A 20,156-nucleotide genomic window follows, 5' to 3' on the forward strand; every position below is an offset into this window, starting at 1 on the left:
GCAAGGTTGATCATCACCAAGATAGACTGTCCCTAAGTCCTTCACGAATAATGAAAGCAGCTTTTGTTATGAGGTTGCATGAAAAGATGCGCCAGAGTCGGTGACCCACGCATCGCTCTTGTCTTCAAGAGACAGGAGAAGTCCATCCGTATATGTATCATGCATAAGATTGGCTACAATGTCAGCCTGATCATTCCCTGTTGATGCTGGAACAGAAGCTCTGCAGAGTCGTGCAAAGTGACCCTTCTTTACACATCTGAAGCACTTCCCTTCACCGTAACCATTCGGGGTCTGGCCCTTTAGACTTCCCTCTGGACTTTGATTGGCTTCGTCATCCCCTACCCTTCATTTGTATACGCCCTCGCGTCTCGACATGCAGAGCACTCCTACTACTAGATGCCTCAGCTCCTGAGACTTTGTAGCGAGATTCTTTATCCAGTATTGCCCTAATCACCGTGTAGAGCTTCGTATTGTCATTGCCATTAGTGTTGCTCACTGCCATCACCATATTCTCCCATGAATTTGGTAGACAAGAAAGTAACAAAAGAGTTTGTATCTCATTATCGAACATGAGATCCATTGCAGCAAGCTATTGCACCACAGTCTAAAATTTGTTCAAGAAGTCCACTACGCGAGCTCCTTGTTGCATCTTTAGATTGAATAGCTTCTTCATCAGGTACACCTTATTTGAGGTAGACGGGTTCTCATACAGTGCATCTAGGGCCTCCATCAACTCCTTGGTGGTGGTCACATGTGAGACGTTGTAAGTCACATATTGGTGAAGGTTGAGCCTGATGGTGATAAGTGCTTTATGATCAAGAACCTTTCACTTATCGTCGTTCATCTTCTTAGGCTTTCTTACCTCTCCTTGGAGGGGTAGGAAGAGATCCTTCTGGTACAAATAGTCTTCTAACTGCATCCTCCAATACCTAAAATTTTGGCTACCGAACTTCTAGATCTAAAGCTTGTTGTCTTTAACTATAGTTCCCATGGCGAAAGATTTTGTCTTTCCCGAACCGTATGCTCTGATACCACTTGTTAGGGCACACGCAAATAAGAACGCCTCAAATAGAGACGCAACACATCTAAACGATCTTAGAATCATAGAATAAAACTAGCAAACACAAATACAATCACAGTACTTTCAGATATAATGTTGTTCACTCTTACAGAGCTACTCTATGGTGCAATGATGATGCCCACTTCTTTTATATTCCTTTTGAGGTTACAAAGGAAAAAGTTAAAATTGAACACTATTTCTTGATCAAGATACTCTCCAAGAATTCTCGCATACTCTCTCTCAAAATCTCTCAATGATATTACTTATATATGTATCTTTCTCTTTCTCTCTCTGCTACTGAGATACTTTACAAATCAAACTTAGGGGGGTATTTATAAGTTTTCTCATGGGGGTAGGTGAACACTATTTTAGGTAGGTGAACACTGTAGAAGGAGATAGGTGGTCACTATTTTGGGGTAGGTGAACACTGTAGCAGGGGGTAGGTGAGAAGGCTATCTACACAGCCTTAACGTTCTCAACAAGCAGACCATCCTTTTTAAGAAGTTCTAGCGAATTCTCAATCAATACAGTCGAAAGACAAGAATGGCTATTATCTCCATGAACTTCTCAGAAGCCCATGACGATGAGAATTGGTTTAAATGTTTATCTATCACCGTGTTCTAAGTAGCATAACTACATTAGACGATTACCAAAATGACCAATAAAGACCCATGCGATATTCAATCAATAGAGTTGATAGAAAAGTGTACCTGGTGAATGTTCAATGGAGGTCTAACGCCATGTGATGTGAAAACAGTTAGCACACTAGCTTATGATAAGTTGAACATGCATGAGAGTTTTCAAACTATCTCAGACGTGAAAACAGATATCACACTAGCTTCTAAAATCTATGTCTGTCTATATGAATAATTAATTCATTTCATACGCTTACATAAATGGAAATGCTAAATTACCATATTGGTATTTTTAGTACTACTAGTTTGGCGACAAGGTATTTTTATTTGTTTCGGCTACAGTAAGTGTTGATGTACTAGTGATCACACAGTCAGTATGTATCTAGGGTGGGATAATTTCTATAAGGTAGAGGAGATTGATGAGGGGATCACATTCTTCTCCGACTTTATGTTTAGTTCTTAAATTGGGGAGCTGAGAAATCTGCACATGTAGAAACTTGTGAGAGAGCGGGGATTAGTTATCCCGTTGTACCTCGAACGATCAAGTTATATGATATACTTGAGTGGAAGAAGAAGCAGAACTTAGTGTTCTCCCTCTGTTTTTTATTTTAGAATAGCCTCCCCCCTATTTAAAAGGTGAATAGTACATGTATATATATTATGGGAGAAGGGTAGATTGGACACTTTGGCTGAGTACGGAGAAGTGATGGTAAGGTATAGGTTGGTGGTTGTGTCAGCATCCACTTTATGGGTGTTGGCTGGCGACTGGAGGGAGGATCTCTTTAGCATTAAATGAGAAGAGAGAGGGAGTATGGGTTGATGGCTACGTCAGCACCCACTTTACGGGTATTAGTAGGCAGTTAGGGGAAAGATCACTTTAGCATTGGAGAGATCGTCTCAGCATCGAATGGAGAGTGATCGACGAAATGGTAGAGCCCATGTGATATGACGAGTCATGAAGGTTATCAGGGCTAGGGGTCATGATAGGACCTATCCAATATTGATCGCGATGCTAACACGTGGCTAGAGGGAGAAGCTCGAGGCAAAAATTATCCTTCAGCTTGGTCAAGAAGTAATATCCATCGAGTTGTCCTCATAATGCATTGAATAAAAAGTCGAGTAGACTCCAGGCTAGTCGACTTTGACAAGAGGGTTGCTGATCCTGCCTCTCGAGTCATCACGAAGAGTACTGACTTGACAAGTCGACCAAGTTAGGACCTCCGCTGGGCTTGGGCATCTAAGCTCGTTGGGGCCTTGCTTGTGCAAATACATCCACCCGTTGTTTTGCAAGGAGTTGCATTTTGGCGAATGGGAATACCATAATAGTTGGCCCCTTTCGCTTGGAGTTGGCTTTAGCCACGTTTGAGTGAAATATGATAAAGAATCACTTTGGACAGTCATGGGTGTTCTGAATAAAAATGTAGTCACTTTAGAAGAAACTAGAAGATGGAACTAGGTGAGGCTCTCCAGGAGAGGGACCGCGCTAAGGCGCAATTCGAAGTGAAGTTGGCGGCAAGGGATGCGCAACGCCGACTGGCGGAGAAGGGGGAAGAGCTCGCTAAACTTCAAGAGGAGAATGTATACCTTAAGTCTGAGACTTAACACCAGGAAGTCACCAGAGAATATTGCAGAACTTGATTAGGAAGACTGAAGTGGCGATAACTAGCAAGGTCGAATATGAATACATGTCAGCGTAGTTTTTGGTCGAGGTAAGGAATCCGCCTGACCACTTTTGCTACCCTCCTTTTGTTTCTAATTGCTTGGATGAGTTGGTAGAGGTGGAAGCGCTTAGGGGAGGACTTGACTTAGGCAAGGAAGAGGATAAGTCGGACGAAGAGGGAAGCTGCTTGACCCTTCCACCGACTGCACCCCGGGTTTCCTCGCCTCCAACTCCAGGAGCTGGATTAGGCTTCTCTATTTTGCATAATTTCAAAATGTTTGCCGGATGACTCGGTTTTAATGTGGAGTGGTAGATTTAAGCGTTAACCTAAGAGGACTCATCCTTTATAGAGAGGAGACGTCTCGAACTCGAGTAAGTCAACTTTCGAAGGATTACTTTTTTCCAAGTTGTATACCAATATGATCAATTGCTTTTACTACTTAGTATTTTAGCAACATGGAAGAGTTGCCCGAGAGATATCCGTAAAGCCAACTTGTTGGTTGTGGCGGGTTGATTAGGGCCTGGTAGACTTTGCCTTGTAGACGTCATTTAGCAAGCTTTAAGAGGCCTTTATTGGGCCAGCAAAATGTCACAACTGATGATGATGTAATGATGCTGCCAGTTGTCAGAGTAATTGCATCATTTTGATTTTTGAGCAAAGAGGTGTGGAGTAAATAGGAACGTCGCTTCGAGTTTCGAGCTAACCGTTTGAGATTTCGAGGTGAATCTCACCCATTTATTTTGAATTGAGACAACCATTATGATTAATTCTCGTGCCCCTTCGGGATACTATAAATAGCTCGTTGTAGGCAACAAAGAATTATTTACGAGTTCTTGCTCAAAAAATCTCCGACGCTTCTCTGAATTTCTACAAGTTTACTTCGCAAACTAAATTCCTCAATGACTTCCCCAGCTTCTACCGCAGCCGCGATGAGGAGAGGATTGCTCTTCTCTGGCACATTCGCTCGAGGGTCTTGTTGAGGATGCTTGATCCATATTACAATCTTTATGACATTCTGAGGGTTTTACACTGGGGGCCCCGAGTATGATCGAACCTGTGTATCAACAAGGTAGGGACCTCGTGCCACTTTACCTTGCCTATCTTGAGTATGGTCTATGGTTACCGGTTCATCCCTTTATTAGGGATATGTGCATTGCTTTGGAGATATCCCCCTCTTAATTTACCCCTCATGCCATTGGGTTCTAGTGGGCTTTGTCGTCATTTGCCACCGGATTAGAATCTCATGGACTACACGGCTGCTAGGACATTTGGTGGGCATCGAATCAAAGAAAGAGGAACCGCAATATTCTTTCCATTATACTGGGAATGTTAAGCTTGTGTCAGGTGCTCTAGAGGACATGGCCTCAGCACTTTGTGTGGGTCTTCAGGGCTGATGGCGTTCTTTCTTGCCCTAATTGGCCCAAAGTGACTAAGGATGTGCTGAGGCCATGTCCTCTTAATGATGAGGAGAGGTAGCAACTAGCAAAGATTTTCTCCTATGCTGGGTCTCAACAGAGGAGCAATCTTTTCAAGATGGAATCTCTCTGGTCGGCAAGCGTGTCCATGATTTTGTCCTCCTCGATTGACCAAGCAAGGGCAAGTCTGCTAGCTCTCCCCCTTGAAAAAAACATTAAGAGGAATTCGAGGGAGGAGGAATCAAGCTCGTCTTCTTAGCCTCAGAAAAGGTTGTGAGGGGATCTCAACCTTGAAGAGGCAGCCCACTTGAGGTTGAAGGTGGCTAAAGTTTCCACCCTACTAGCGGAGCGAAGGAGTCTGAAGAAGGTGAAGGCCAAGAAGGATCAAGGGTCCAGTGGGCTAGGGGTTGACCTGGATGAGGTACAACAGTTACCTGAAGTGCCGCAACCAATCGAGAGGCGAAAGAGGTCTATCCAAGCTTATCAACCGAATAAGGTCATTATCGTGGGCGAATCTTCCCCTCCTGTAGCAAAGGAAGTGACCCCTACTATCGAAGGGGTAGTTGTGTGGGCCCCTGTCGAGGGGACACCCGGGCCGAGTTCTGCGGTCGTATAGTTCCATAGGCTTGGCAAGGAGTCTATCGGGACGTCCGGGGGTGTTGATGAGCAAATAGTGCCTCTGGAAGGGCCCGAGTCGAATGAGATGGCAGATGTTTTGAGTAAGTTCTGGCCATTCAGCCATGGGCTTGATGAGCTTACTCATCGGTCCTGGGAGAGGGCGAGGGCCATGTTGGTGGGAGATCCGCTGACCCTTTACTCACCTAGGGAAGAGGTTCCTAAACGTGATAGGTTTGTCCCAAAGGAACCCATGGATGTGGAGTCCTCAGTTATGCAGTCCTTAATTACCTCGATCGATGTTGTGTCCTAGCTTACCCTTCCGAAGGAAGAGGCTCTTGAGGGAGATACTAAGTATTAGCATGCATTTGGCCTTCAAGGCATATTTGGTCAGAGGGGCTTTAATGGAGTAGGAGCTGTTCGACCGGATGAGGCACATGCATGAGGCGGCATAGAGTTGGTACACTGAGATGGCCCAATAGAAGTCCGCCAAGGAAGAGGCAGAGAAGAGAATTACTGCCTTAGAGGCCAAACTGAGAGGCTGGGAGGATGCCTGGTGACGAGAGCTGGACAAAAAGGAGAGGCTTTTGATGGGCTACAGAATCCAAGTTTCCAAGCACTTGGGTAAATGATGATCTTCAGCGGGAGGTGACCCAGTTGAAGGGAGAGGCCAACCATCTGTAGCAAGGGATTTCTGAGCGGGATGACCGACTGACCGCTTTGGCTGGGGTGGTCGAGTCCAAGAGGCGCCTGAAGGCGGCGGCCAAAGAGGATGCTCAATCGACCCATCTTTTGGTTAAGTAGCTGAGGCGGGACCTTGAGGAGTGGTCAAATCTTCTGATGTCTGCGACGATTGTCAAGGACTTGTAGGGTCGGTTTGCTCATCTAGACTTGGCGCAACATAGGAAGGAGGTTGTCAATGAGTGGCACCATGGCCCTCAAGGCAAAATTGAGGTAGCCTTGGCTTCCAAGGTCGGCATCGACTATCTCGCTTTGCTACTCCCCTCTAGATCTCTTCCCTCCCTTGATCGATGTTATCCCCTTTGTGTTTCTTGCTGTCTAGGGGCTTGTATTTGTACTTCCACTATTGTTTTTTGTCGATATTCGTGTTTGTAACTAGACATGGATATTGTAAAAAAGTTTTGTAATTCACTTTGTTGGAATAAAGATTGATTCTGCTCGTCTTGGAGTCTGCCCTCTTTTATTCCTTGTTTTTATTTTGCTAGCTTTTAGTTTTGTTCTGACTTAGAACTAAGTGTGGCGGATTGGGAGTTGGTCGTGTTGTGTTGACCCAGTTGTTAGGGGGTCGAGACGACTAGCCTGTAATGTGCCTTGTGCAGGCTAAGTGCTCGAGTCTTGGCCAATGAAAACTAACAAGTCAAAGTGACCAAGTCTTTTTTAGTCTAAGATCATCGAACAATTAGACTTTGCGCCTTTGGTTTATTTTAGATGATACCAAGGGTTTTTGATGGCATGACAACCTTGAGGTTGGGCACCCATGACTTACGTAAATGTCTGGGTCTTCAATATGGTCACGATGGTCGAAAGGTAATTATAGGAGCCGACCATATGGTTAGTGCCTTGAGTTTATTTCTGAAAAGGAACCAAGGGGTTAATATCCAATCAAAGTTGAATGCCTAGAACTTACTGAAGTTGACTAGGTCTTTTACAACCCTGAGGTTGTGCCTAGGATTTGCTAAAGTCGACTAGGCCTTTCGCCCTACAGAGGGTCGTCCTAATGGTAATTAGGTAAAATAAAAACTTTAAGGTTGGATGCCCAGGTCTTATGGTAATTGTGGGAGTCGATCATATGGTTAGTGCCTTGGGTTTATTCCTAAAATGGTACCAAGGGCTTAATATCTAACCAAATTTGAATGCCTAGAACTTACTGAAGTTGACTAGGTCTTTTACAATCCTGAGGCAGTGCCTAGGACTTGCTAAAGTTGACTAGGTCTTTTGCCCTACAGTGGGCCACCCTGATGGCAATTAGGTAGAATGACAACCCTGAGGTTGGGTGCGCAGATCTTACTTGGACGTCTGGGTCTTTGAGATAACCATAGTGGCCGAAAGATGACTATAGGAGTCGACCACCTGGTGAATGCCTTGGGTTTATTCCTAAAAAGGCACCAATGACTTTTACTTCTTGCATTAGATTGAGCACTACATGAGTGTGAGACAACAATTGAATTAGTTTCAATAAGAATTTTATTAATAAAACTAAAATTTAAAAAGATACTAAAAATAGCATGACTGTGTTATTGAAAATAACACCACAGGCGCTCGGTACTCCAGGGATGTGGAGGGACTCTCCTGTTTGCGACCCTTAGTCAATAAGTGCTAGCTTGCGGCTCTTCTAGGACTATATAGGGGCCTTCCCAGTTAGGAGCTAGCTTACTTCGTTAAGTGTCTGTCGAAAACGGCTTTGCAGAGGACAAGGTCGTCGGCATTAAATCTCCTTGGTCAGATTTTGCTATTGTAGTAGCGGGAGATTCGTTAGTGATTGGTGACTTTGGTCCGGAGTGCTTACTCTTGGATCTCATCAAGGAGGCCGAGGCCGATACGAAGCCCTTCTAAGTTCATATCCTCGTCAAAGTGTTGTAGTCGAATGGTCGACATGCCTACTTCAATGGGAGTAACTACCTCGGTTCCATATGCTAGGTTGAATGGCGTCTCCTCGGTTGAGTTCTTGTGGGTAGTGGTGTATGGCCAGAAGATACTAGGTAACTTTGGTGATAGAATTCTTTCTGAGAAATATATTCAAGAAAACGGAGTTGTTCTCTCTAAAAAGATAACCAAAGAAGATCTCTCTAAAAACACGACATGATGCTCATCTTTTGAGAGGCTTTTGAAGGTAATGGTAGCTCGTCCATCTTATAGATGGCTATCTGATAGATATTCCCAAAATGGTTGCTAAAGCTATAGAGTGATGCGATTATGTCGATTCCTCTCAGCCAAAACTATTTTCTGCTTAGCTTGAGTGACGCAACTTCGGGCTCTAATTAGCTTGGATGACATAACTTCAGGGTCGAGTTACAGGATGAGACTGACCAGGTCCTTGTTCAAAACCTGACATATCTTCTCAAAAAAGAGAGGATGCCCTACGGTGGGTGCCAAACTACTGATGTACTAGTGATCACACAGCCAATATGTATCAAGGGTGGGATAATTTTGATAAGGTAGAGAAGATTGATGAGGGGACCGTATTCTTCTTTGACTTTATGTTTGGTTCTTGAATAGGGGAGCTGAGAAATCTACACATGTAGAAACTCGTGCAAGGACAGGGATTGGTTCCCCCGTTGTACCTCAAACGATCAAGTTAGATGATAAACTTGAGTGGAAGAAGAAGCAAAACTTAGAGTTCTCCCTCTGTTTTTTATTTTGGAATAGCCTCCCCTCATTTAAAATATGAATAGTACCTGTATATATATATTGTGGGAGAAGGGTAGATTGGACACTTTGGCTGAGTACGGAAAGGTGATGGCGAGGTATGGTTTGGTGGCTACGTCAGCATACACTTTAAGGGTATCGGCTGGTGACTGGAGGGAGGATCTCTTCAGCATTAAATAAAATGAGAGAGGGAGTATGGGCTAGTGGCTATGTCTGCATCCACTTTATGGGTGTTGGTAGGTGGTTGGGGGAAAGATCATTTCAGCATTGGAGAGATCGTCTCAGCATCGAATGGAGAGTGATCGGCGGCATGGCAAAGACCATGTGATATGAAAAGTCATGAAGGCTATCAGGGCTAGGTACATGATGGCACCTATCCAGTATTGATCGGGGTGCTGACACATGGCCAGAGGGAGAAGTCCGAGGCAGATATTATTCTCCATCTTGACCGAGAAGTAACACCCATCGAGTCGTCCTTGTAAGGCATTGAATAAAAGGTTGAGTAGACTCTAGGCGAGTCAACATCGACAAGAGGGTCAAGTGATCCTGCCTCTTGAGTAGTCATGAAGAGTATTGACTTAACGAGTTGGGCAAGTTAGAACCTCCACTGGGCTTGGTCCACCAAGATGGTTGGGACTTTACTTATAGAAATACACCCACCCGTTTTATGACGAGGAGTTGTATTTTGACGAATGGGAATACCATAATAGTAAGGTATCAAAATTGATAAGTTTTCATCAAGTAGATCTAGTTTCTTGCCTTAGGTGATGATTTTGGCACCAAATCATCATGAGGCTACACTACCTTTGCCATGTCATTATCATATGCCACATTAGGATTTAAAGTGTAAAGAGAAGATCATGCGTTCACGTGATGGTTTGGTGCCAAAATCATAGCAGCGGCAAGCAATTGCACCTAATTGATGAAAACTGATCGCCGCTAATACCTCATCATAGCCATAGCAAGTAAATCACCTCGCTATCCAATATGTTGTACTAAATATACCAACCTAGTGATTTAGTCCAAATGGAAATGGCTGAGACCCTGGTTTCATCTTTTGCCCCAAACAAAATCCGTCAGCAATCAAATAACAATATTCCATCATCAAACAACCAATAGAATAGAAACTAAAGACGCCGAACAGAATGCAGACTATAATCTATAGATTGGATTAAGAATCTATACGAGCAACTAAAATTATAGAGGCAACATCTACGAGAAGTGATCAATACACATACTCAAAATGGGAGTACTACAGAATGTCGTACCTCTGCTAACATGGAAATAACTGCATCAAAGCTTGTTCCTTTTGTGAGGGCACGAGTAGTGGCCGCCTGCAAAATAGACAAGTATATAGCCAATCAACATTACTGAAAGAAAAAAAATCAATATTGAGCAAGCAATGGGGTAGAACCTGGATAACAGGTCCATCTACCCAAGGATCGGAATATGGCATGCCTAATTCAATTATATCGGAACCGCAGGAGTCGAGAACATTCAATGCTTCTGAGGTTGTTGAGAGATCAGGATCACCAGCAGTGATGTAAGGTATGAGGGCAACCTACAAAATAAGTAATAGGGATATTAGAGGTTAGCTTAACCGGTGACTGGCATACATCCTTTTGAGATTCAACAATACCTTCTCTAACATGTTTTGAGAAAAGTCATAATTAGTGTTAACATGAATAATCTTCATTCAAATTTTTTATCACAAATTAGATTTTCTAACAATTCAGGGGGATTCAGTAGGAATCGGAAGTCCAGGGATTTTCTCTGATTTATGCAATTTGGGGGGTTTGCGCGAAACACCTTAACTAAAGTTCAGGTCCTCAAGGGGGTTCATGTAGAGCACACAAAGATTAAGAAGGTTATGTGAAATTTACCCGATAAACAAAGTAAACCAACTCTTCATATACCTTACAAATTTTGAATAATCTTTATTACTCATATACAACATAAACAATAGATCAAATATATCTAGAAAGAGTATCAATTGACCAACAAATTAAACCCAAACAAAACATGAAAAGCAAAAGGAACACAATTTCATTTTAAGAAGTAAAAAAGCAATGCTTACCTTTCCCTGCTCCTTCAACTTAGAGAAAGTCTGAGATATCCCAAGAGAAGCCCTTGGCAAGAGAGATTTCGATCGAGAGATGGGTCTAAAAGAGGGCTGAGGGAGAGAGAAACCATGATATTTTCTTGAAGAGAGAAGAAAAGAGGAGGGCTTGGTCATAGAGAGGGCTATCGCAAAATTCATGATTTTCCAAAATCCCTCAACTTTTTGGGTGATGTATTTGCTTTGGCTTTTTAAAGGGGTTTTAGGAGGGGAAATGTACTTTTGAGGAAACAAGAAGGGTGTATGGAATTAATCAAGTATACATGACATGTGGTCACGTACCAAGAGCTATAAAAAACAACTAATATGTTTTTGGTATGAAATTTGAAGGAATGAGATTGAAATATAATATTGTAACCTATATAGGCTTCCTTCTATCCCCTTCACATGTTGGTGCACGCATGTCTAATAATGGTAATTGAGGAAAGGTGCATTTCTAATGTCTCTTTTGTTGATATAGTCTTGAGGGTCTCAGACAGATGATTGAAAAATTTTTTGTTAGAACCACGATAATCCGTAAAATAAGATGTTTCCGTGGGATAATTAAGAATAAATATTTTTTTGACTAAAATGACATGGGAATAATTTCGATGATCAAAGTGATCCACATTTTCTTCCCTTTCTTCCATTAATATTTTTTTCTCACCCTTTAATTTTAGTTATTTTTAATATTTTTTTTTATTTTTACCTTAAATTAAGTACATAACTATAATATCGGTAAAAAGAAAGTGACATATTTCGATAAGACTAGGAGGAGAAGTGACACATCTATGTTAGGGAATTGATGCACGTGAAACTGCCAATGTTGTTAGGGCCAATCAGTCCTGGACTAGTAGCTAAGCCTTCACCATCAATTAACCCCGCAAGCCCACGAGGGTCCTGGGGCCAAATGCTGGCTCTGCTCAGTTGAGAACCCGTAGTGCTTTTATTGGAGGCAGAAGGAGCAGCCTCATCATTAAAAGACTTAAGGATTGTCCTATGCATAATTTGTTGATCAAAAAGCACAGCGTGCTCACTTCCACTGACTTCAGCACTGGTAGCCAAATGGGACTTCCCTTTGTCATTTCATAGATTCAACGTGTTTGGACATAAATCACATGGGAGGTATATGTGCCTGTGTGAAAAAGTATGGCTGCCCGCTTGAACATATCTTAGGTACATGTGCCTGGGGGTGTGCTCACATTTTTGTCCCGGAATGGTACAGACACACCATCATGCACACCACTAGGCACACCTTGTGCCACATCCCCTCTCTCTGCTACAGTGCACAGGGCCCACGTGAGATTTAAAAAAATCTTATGCGGGCCCCGTGCACTGTGTAGGTGTCTAAAATTGCCTATGAGAGCCCGCACGAAACTCGAAGCAAAGAGTGGACGAATCGAGAAGGTTCACGTCAACCAGCTCGCGCGCGTCGGTCAACACACGTGCGTCAATCAGTTCGTGCGCGTCGGTCAACATGCGCACTTTAATCAGCTCCCGCACGTCAGTCAACACGTGCACGTCAATCAGCACGCTCGCGTCAATCAGTTCGTGTGCGTCGGTCAACACGCGCACGTCAACCAGCTCACGCGCGTTCGTCAACATGCGTGCGTCAATCAGTTCGTGCATGTCGATCAACACGCGCACGTCAATCAACTCGCACGTGTCAATCAGTTCGTGCGCGTCGGTCAACACACGCACGTCAATCAGCTTGTGCGCGTCGGTCAACACATGCGCGCGTCAATCAGCTCGTGCGTGTCGGTCAACACGCGCGCATCAATCAACGCGTGCATGTCAACCAACGCGTGTAGCCCCAATTAGTCGACGCGTTCGACGGTCAGTCCTGCAACGAAGCGTACAAGTGAGCGAGTCGACCAAATACATGAAATAGTGAAAAGTACAAGTCCGCGAAAGAAAAGTGCCAAAAGAGAGGAACTCGACGAAGGCGACGGACCCACGCCAGCGCGGAATGGCACAGGCCGACCCGCGCCAGCGCGGGTCAGATCTGGCCGATCTGCGCAAGCACGGGTCGGATCTGTTCGACCTACGTAAGCGCGGGTCAGACCCTGCTGACCCGCGTCCCCCGCGAGTCAGCAGAGTCTGCCGTGCTGTTTCGACCCCCGGATTCGTTTTCGATGGTTTTAAAGCAGTTTTTGCAGGATTTATCTATTCCAGGGGTTCCAACCGACTTGATATCATCCACAAATGTGGTTAGGCTGTTGTTAACCATAGATAAGACCAAATCACTCATTCTCATCCAAATAACTGTACCCGTGGCCTATAAATATCAACCCAAGGCCTCTGTTTTGCAGATCTAGAATTTTATCAAGAGGACGAAGTGCTATTGGATTGAAGAGTGAAGGAGCATGAAATTTCAGCGAAGGACAACGAGATCCCGACGAACTTCAGCACAAAGGAGAAGTCTTTCGAAGGATCCGAAGCCCCGTACATCCGTTCCTTGAGATTAGACTTAGTCTTAATCTCGAGAAGAGCTATTGATTTCACTAGGTCGATTTTAGAGCTTCAAGCCTATACTTCATTGGTGAAGTAGGAGCTCCATCAATTTTCCGACAACCGGATCCGATCCGCGGTCGTCCACGGATAAACCCCGGCACCAGCGAAGAACCCACGCAAGCAAGAGCCAATAAACGATTCTTGTGTTTATTTTTAAGAGAGTTGTAATTTTTATTTTTATTATTTGAATTCATTTGTAAACGATTAAAGTTTTAGTGAAATCAATGATGAAGGTGACTTTCAACGAAAACAAACTGGTGACCACAGTGGGAGTCAACAGCCTTTCTAAACTCCTCCTCAATCAAGATGTTGAGTACTGAAGGTGCGCACACTTTATCAAAGAGAACTCGCCAAAAGCAGCACCAACGCCTCGCACACCGATTCGCCAAGATTTTTGAAGCTGTAGATGGGATCTGCTACAAAGCGGATCTAAACTTCAGAAGGCGTCAAGGGCCCAGACAGCAACCACATGGCCCCTCCTCCAAATCATCAACAAGTGAATGGATCCAAGTCAAAAGGACCCGTTTTACCCTTGAAGAGCGCATCCAAAAGCACCACGCACTCTTTACGCATGCGGAGATTATTGTGCAGAAGGCCCGAGAGTTGAAGAAACAAGAGGTGATAAAAAACCACCAAAACTACGCCAAATCTAGAAGCCAAAATCCAAAAGAAAGCCCGAAAAAAGCGAACCACCTCTTGCTGGCTCGGCCAAAACTGAGCCAGCAAGGAGTGGCTTGGCCAAGGCCGAGAGAGTTGTAATTTTTATTTTTATTATTTGAATTCATTTGTAAACGATTAAAGTTTTAGTGAAATCAATGATGAAGGTGACTTTCAACGAAAACAAACTGGTGACCACAGTGGGAGTCAACAGCCTTTCTAAACTCCTCCTCAATCAAGATGTTGAGTACTGAAGGTGCGCACACTTTATCAAAGAGAACTCGCCAAAAGCAGCACCAACGCCTCGCACACCGATTCGCCAAGATTTTTGAAGCTGTAGATGGGATCTGCTACAAAGCGGATCTAAACTTCAGAAGGCGTCAAGGGCCCAGACAGCAACCACATGGCCCCTCCTCCAAATCATCAACAAGTGAATGGATCCAAGTCAAAAGGACCCGTTTTACCCTTGAAGAGCGCATCCAAAAGCACCACGCACTCTTTACGCATGCGGAGATTATTGTGCAGAAGGCCCGAGAGTTGAAGAAACAAGAGGTGATAAAAAACCACCAAAACTACGCCAAATCTAGAAGCCAAAATCCAAAAGAAAGCCCGAAAAAAGCGAACCACCTCTTGCTGGCTCGGCCAAAACTGAGCCAGCAAGGAGTGGCTTGGCCAAGGCCGAGCCACCAAATGGTAATTCACGCCAAGTCCGACCCACCAAGGCTCGCTTTGCCCCCAGTTCACCTCCAATGATTATTTTTTAGTCTCCGATTGCCTTTGTTCCTATCCCAATGAATCTCGCTTCTCCGATAAAGCTCCACGATAGTATGGACTTGTTCCGATTCAAGATGTGGATGATAGATCGCCTGGGTCCTTTGCACAAGGATCGAGGTAAAGTTCCGACCAAAGAACGCTGTAGGCGTCGAAAATTACCTATAGGTCTCTACGAACAGCTCAGTGTTAAGGAATGATGATGAACGTTACTATCCGGTTCACAGGAGTTCGATTGACGTCGGTGAACGCTTGAAGTGAACCGACGAACTACGTGAGCTGACAGAATTCCGAAATAACGAAGGTGCGGGCTAATCGGGAGCCCCGCAATATTTACAAAGGGAACAATGCCCTTCATTTCTCATTCATTCTACAGATAATCCAACCATTGAAGCTGATAGAACTCTTCGTTAGACTTCCAACGCACTTCGAATCATTAAAATCCGAGTTCGGACGAAGAATTTACAGCGGAAGCGGACGAATACACCCCAAGGGTGTCTCGGATTTTCCAGGACACCCTAAGGGTGTCTCGGATTTTCCGAGAGACCCCAAGGGTGTCTCGGGTTTTCCGAGACACCCCAGGGGTGTCTCGGGTTTTCTGAGACACCCCAGGGGTGTCTCGGCTTTGCCTAGACACCCCAGGGGTGTCCCAACGCCCTAGGTGAGGCAGATTTGGGCCTTTAGCCCGTTTTAACCGCTCCGCAACCCCTCATGCCTATAAATACAAGCCTTAGGCCTCATTTTTTGAGATCTGGAATTTTGGTGCCTCGGTGAAGCCCTGCCGGATTGAAGACTTAAAGTGCACAGATTTCAAGAGAGGAGGAGGAGAGATCGGATCTAGTTCTTCAACACAAGAGAGAGAGAGAGATTCGTCAGATCTACATCACCCGCATCCAATCCTTAAAATTATCCCGTTGTGGTAATTCTAAGAAGAGAAAATATCTCGCTTTTATCGAGATAGGCGCTTCAAGTTTCTAAATCTCCTCGCGGATCGACGAAGCTCTGCCTAATTTTTCAGCAATCAGATCTGATCGACGGTGGTCCACGGATAAACCCCGGCACAGGCAAAGACACCCACGCAAGCAGAAGACCGATGAACGATCTCTGTGTTTGTTTGATAAATGGCAAGTGCAGGAGTGCCTCCTCCTCTAGAAAGATCTGCTGGTCTTCAGATCTGAAGATCCAAGAAGACGATCTCTCCGCCGCTGTTGCTGTGGCACCTTGCAATGATCCATCGGCGTTGAATGAAGCCAAATTTGCAGATCTGAACTCCTTCACGATTAAGGAGTCGACTGCTGAAGGCGCGCCAACTCTATCAAAGAGAGCACGTCAAAGGAAACGACAACGCCTCGCGCGCCAATTCGCCAAGGATTTGGATCAGATGCATGGTCTCCATTACCAAGCAGATCTGGAGCTCAGAAAGCGCCAAGTGGCTAATCTGTCACCACGACCAGCATCGGAATCCTCCTCTCGATCTCCAATTAATGGATGGGTTCATGTCCAAAGAACCCGTTCTACTCTCGAGGAGCGAATCCAGAAGCACCGCACCTTGCTTGCGCATGTCCGGACCCTTGTACGAAAAGAACAAGAAATGCAAAAGGAAGAGGCAGTTAAGAGATCGCCGAGATCCAAACAAGTTTGGGTGCCAAAAGCCAAATCAGCGCCTAATGCAAACGCAGGCGACGTTGCTTTGCGGCCTTCGTCAACTTTAGATCCCGAACCTCCAGTAAAGCCCTACCGCAGCGTGTATTTCCCCAAGTTTAGGATTCCTCTGAAGGATCGTATCGGTGCCCTACCCGAGAATCGAGGAAAAGCGCTTGTTAAGGAAAGCTGGAGATCGTGGAAGGAGCTTCGAGCCAACATCCGGACTGGGGGTCGTACGCGACCTCCTAACAAATTGATTTCTGCAACGGCCCGCTTGACGGTGCGTGCAGAAAATCAGGAGCCCGTTAAGGTTTCACCCTCACAAAGGTGTGATTCTAAACGTGTGACTCCCGTAGATGCCAACAAGGCAATGTTTACTCAGAGGAAAACGCGTCAGACAGACGAACGCGTTATACCTGAGAATCCATGTGAGTAGCCGATAGGTTCCTCCGACCGCAACGTCGATGAGTTGTACTATCGGGCTAGAGGTACGAATAAATCTCGAAAGAAAGGTACCCGAGAAACGGACTCTCATTGTCCGTATATCAAAATTATCAGGGCAGTATTATCAACGTGTAGCTGACCCAAGACCGCTCTGCGGAGGGTCTCGTTATTCGAGAGAATCTCCGATGGAACTACGAAGCCCAAATCAAGGCGTTTCCACCAAAGAGAATCGGTTGCTCGAGATGATGAATTCCCAGAAGTTACCATCAACATGGTCAATAAGGGAAAATCTCCGATTGTTTCAAGTGGTTCCAACCCTGATTTCTCCCCAGGAAGAAGAATCAATTCTGATTTCTCCCCAGGAAGAAGAATCAATTCGGGAATAGCTCAGCTTCAGCTAGAAGCCGTCGGATATAATGATTATCAGGGGATCCATGAAGGAATCCATTCCGATGACGAAATCTCAGATTCTTATTCTGCACTCGCCTCCGACGATACAACGTCTAGCATAGGACAAGATCGAGAAGTGTTCATGATCAACACCGAGCAAATAGCCAAAATCATTGAGGATGCTCTAGCCAAGCAGAAAGAAGCATTCAAAATCGAAATAGAAATGGCTATGTGGGAGATGAGACAAATGCACGACCAACAAATCCGAGCTTTGTCAAATCAGCTAGTTGAATCCAGCCGTCGCACCCAGAACGCCGTAGTTGACAGCGATCCGGAAGTGGACAAAATCATCATGGTCGACGCACCGCCCAAAAATACTGGGGGTGGCCCCACTAAAAATAACGACGCTGGGGGTGGACCCACCAATGATGATAACACTGGGGGTGGCCGTATTATTCCTCTCGAAAATTGTCCAAAACAGGATATAGATGAGGCCGAAAAGATGAAGGATCTCGAAAGAAAAATTGACGCCCTGATGTCTGCTCGAGAGGTGAAGAAGACCGGCATTCCGTGTCCTTACCCGAAAGAGTGGGATTCGATCCCGTATCCGACGAAATTCAACATGATCAACTTCACGCCGTTCGACGGGAAGGGCTCGCCCACTCAGCACCTGATCTATTTCAAGTACCATTTGGGAGTGATCTCTGGCAACGAGCCTCTGACGGTCCGGTCATTTGTTGGCACCCTTCGCGGGCCTGCGTTCGATTGGTACCGTCGTCTCAAGCCCGGAAGCATCAACAGCTAGGAGGACCTGGAAAGCATGTTCCTCGCTCATTTCTTCGATGATGACACCGAAGTGTCGGTCAGGACACTCTTCGATGAGAAACAAAAAAACGGAGAATCGTTGGATACCTTCATCAAACGCATCCGCAATCAGGCAATGAACTGCAAGGATCCCGTCACGGAAGAGTTCGTCTTGCAAACCTATCATAATAACTTGTCCACTAATATCTTGGACGTTATGGGAGTAGAGCCGCTCAATACCTGGAAAGAGTTGAAGGTGCGCGGAGAACAGGCCGAACGCTTCCCAGATCTGAAGTACTGCGCGTACCACAAGAGGATCCTTCATCCCACCAAGGCTTGCTTTACTTTAAAGAATGGCATACAAACCTTGGTTGAAGCCAGCGTCATAACATTAGGATAAGCCAAATAAGAACGGTAATACTCCGAAGAGTATACGAGTATAAACTGCTTCTCAATCCTCCGACCGGTATAAGAGGTTAAACTGCTCCTTGATACTCCAATAGGTATATGAGTCTAAACTGTTTCCTACCGTTGATGGGAAGTTCCTGGAGAATGTTATGCTAATATTCTTAAGGATAACCCGGACATGTAACGGAGTACAAAGTCAGACCCAGTTCCAAGAAAGAAGCTGGGGGTAGATGATTCATGTAACGGGAAGTTCCCGGAAAAATACTATATGTAATTCTCTTAGGGATAACCCGATCATTACAAATAAAGTGATAAACTCTAAACCCACTGTGATTGGTATTCCCACTCTCACAGTCTACCTGGTCAAACCTTCCTATAGTTAGGGCCACAACCAAAATCCCCTCTCGATTCCTTCCATGAACGAGAGGTCCACTTTCAAAAATTGAGCAATCAAACCTATAAAAGTTAGGATTGTTCCCAATCTCACTTAGTCAAACCTACAGATAGTTAGGACTAAGACTAACGAAAGACTTCCATCTTTTCCTTTTTCCACCAAACCTATAAAAGTTAGGGTCGAAATTGGGCTTTCTCCTTAATAAATGAGGGACTCTTTTTGGATCGAATGACCAATCCTATAAAAGTTAGGGTCGTTTGAATCTTTCCGATTCTCGGAGTGGAGATCCCACTCTTAGTTTCATCATTTCGGATTCTGGGGGTGTAGATCCCACCTTGAGTTTCCTTTCCAACTGGAGATAGAATATAAAATTCTTCCTCTTCAGTGCCGGGAGATAGAATATAAAATTCTTCCTCTTCCATTTTCCAGTTCGTCTTTACCCTGAGAAAAGACACAATTCCCAACTTCCAATCCGTGCACTTTATGCACGGGAAATTTTATCTCAACTCCTAAATAGAGATAAGCCTACGCCTAACACGCGTTGCCGGTTTAGTCTTTCACCGATTGAAAAAGACACCAGAATCCAGTCTGGGGAATTTTATCCCGAATCCTAAGTAGGGATGAGTCAACACCTAATACGCGTTGCCGGTTTAGTCTTTCACCGATTGAAAAAGACACCAGAGTATAATTCTGGGGACTTTCATCCCGAATCCTAAGTAGGGATGAGTCAACGCCTAATACGCGTTGCTGGATGCCATATTCCCGTAAGAAATGGCGAAGTCTATGTATTCAAAATCATAGCATTAAGTCTAAGAGAAGCAATTCTCTTAGCACAACGTTACATGTGAAACGGGTTTTAATAATTCACATGCTAGCCCGATTCAAACGGTAATCGGTAAAGGCACGTCAAACCCGTTGATGGCTGGGGGTTTGCCAAAAATCCCAAAGCCTATGTCTAACACACATGGCCGGTTAGTCTTTGACCGTAAAAAGGACAAAAGACCACATATTCAACATTGTGGCAGGTTGTTATTAATAACACCATAATCCGTGCCTCACACGCACGGGGAATTTTATCCCGAAGCCTAAGTAGGGATAAGTCAACGTCTAATACACGTTGCCGGGTAGCCTATTCCCGTAACAATGACATCCAGAATCCGAGTCTGGGGATTTTTTATGACCTAAATCCTATAGTAAGGATAAAAGTCAGGCGCCTACACATGCGTTGCCGGGTAGTCTATTCGCCAGTGAGAAAGACG

The 20,156-nt window shown here is 44.7% G+C and overlaps 1 protein-coding gene across 2 annotated transcripts in view; it reads right to left on the bottom strand.

Annotated features, from left to right (window-relative positions):
• The window catches only part of LOC109835212 (tryptophan synthase alpha chain-like), a 35,890-nt gene extending 24,717 nt beyond the window's left edge, over positions 1–11,173 (bottom strand). Inside the window, exons 1-3 of one of the 2 annotated variants that reach the window (XM_020403198.1) lie at positions 10,851–11,173; positions 10,188–10,334; positions 10,042–10,107 (exon numbers count right to left, since the gene is read on the bottom strand). In XM_020403198.1, coding sequence (XP_020258787.1) covers positions 10,042–10,107; positions 10,188–10,334; positions 10,851–11,033 — 396 coding nt within the window. In that variant the 5' untranslated portion in view covers positions 11,034–11,173. The remainder of the gene's footprint in view (positions 1–10,041; positions 10,108–10,187; positions 10,335–10,850) is intronic. The other variant, XM_020403196.1, reaches the window with a different exon arrangement.

This window comes from Asparagus officinalis, chromosome 3, assembly GCF_001876935.1.
Source record: "Asparagus officinalis chromosome 3, Aspof.V1, whole genome shotgun sequence".
NCBI lineage: Eukaryota > Viridiplantae > Streptophyta > Magnoliopsida > Asparagales > Asparagaceae > Asparagus > Asparagus officinalis.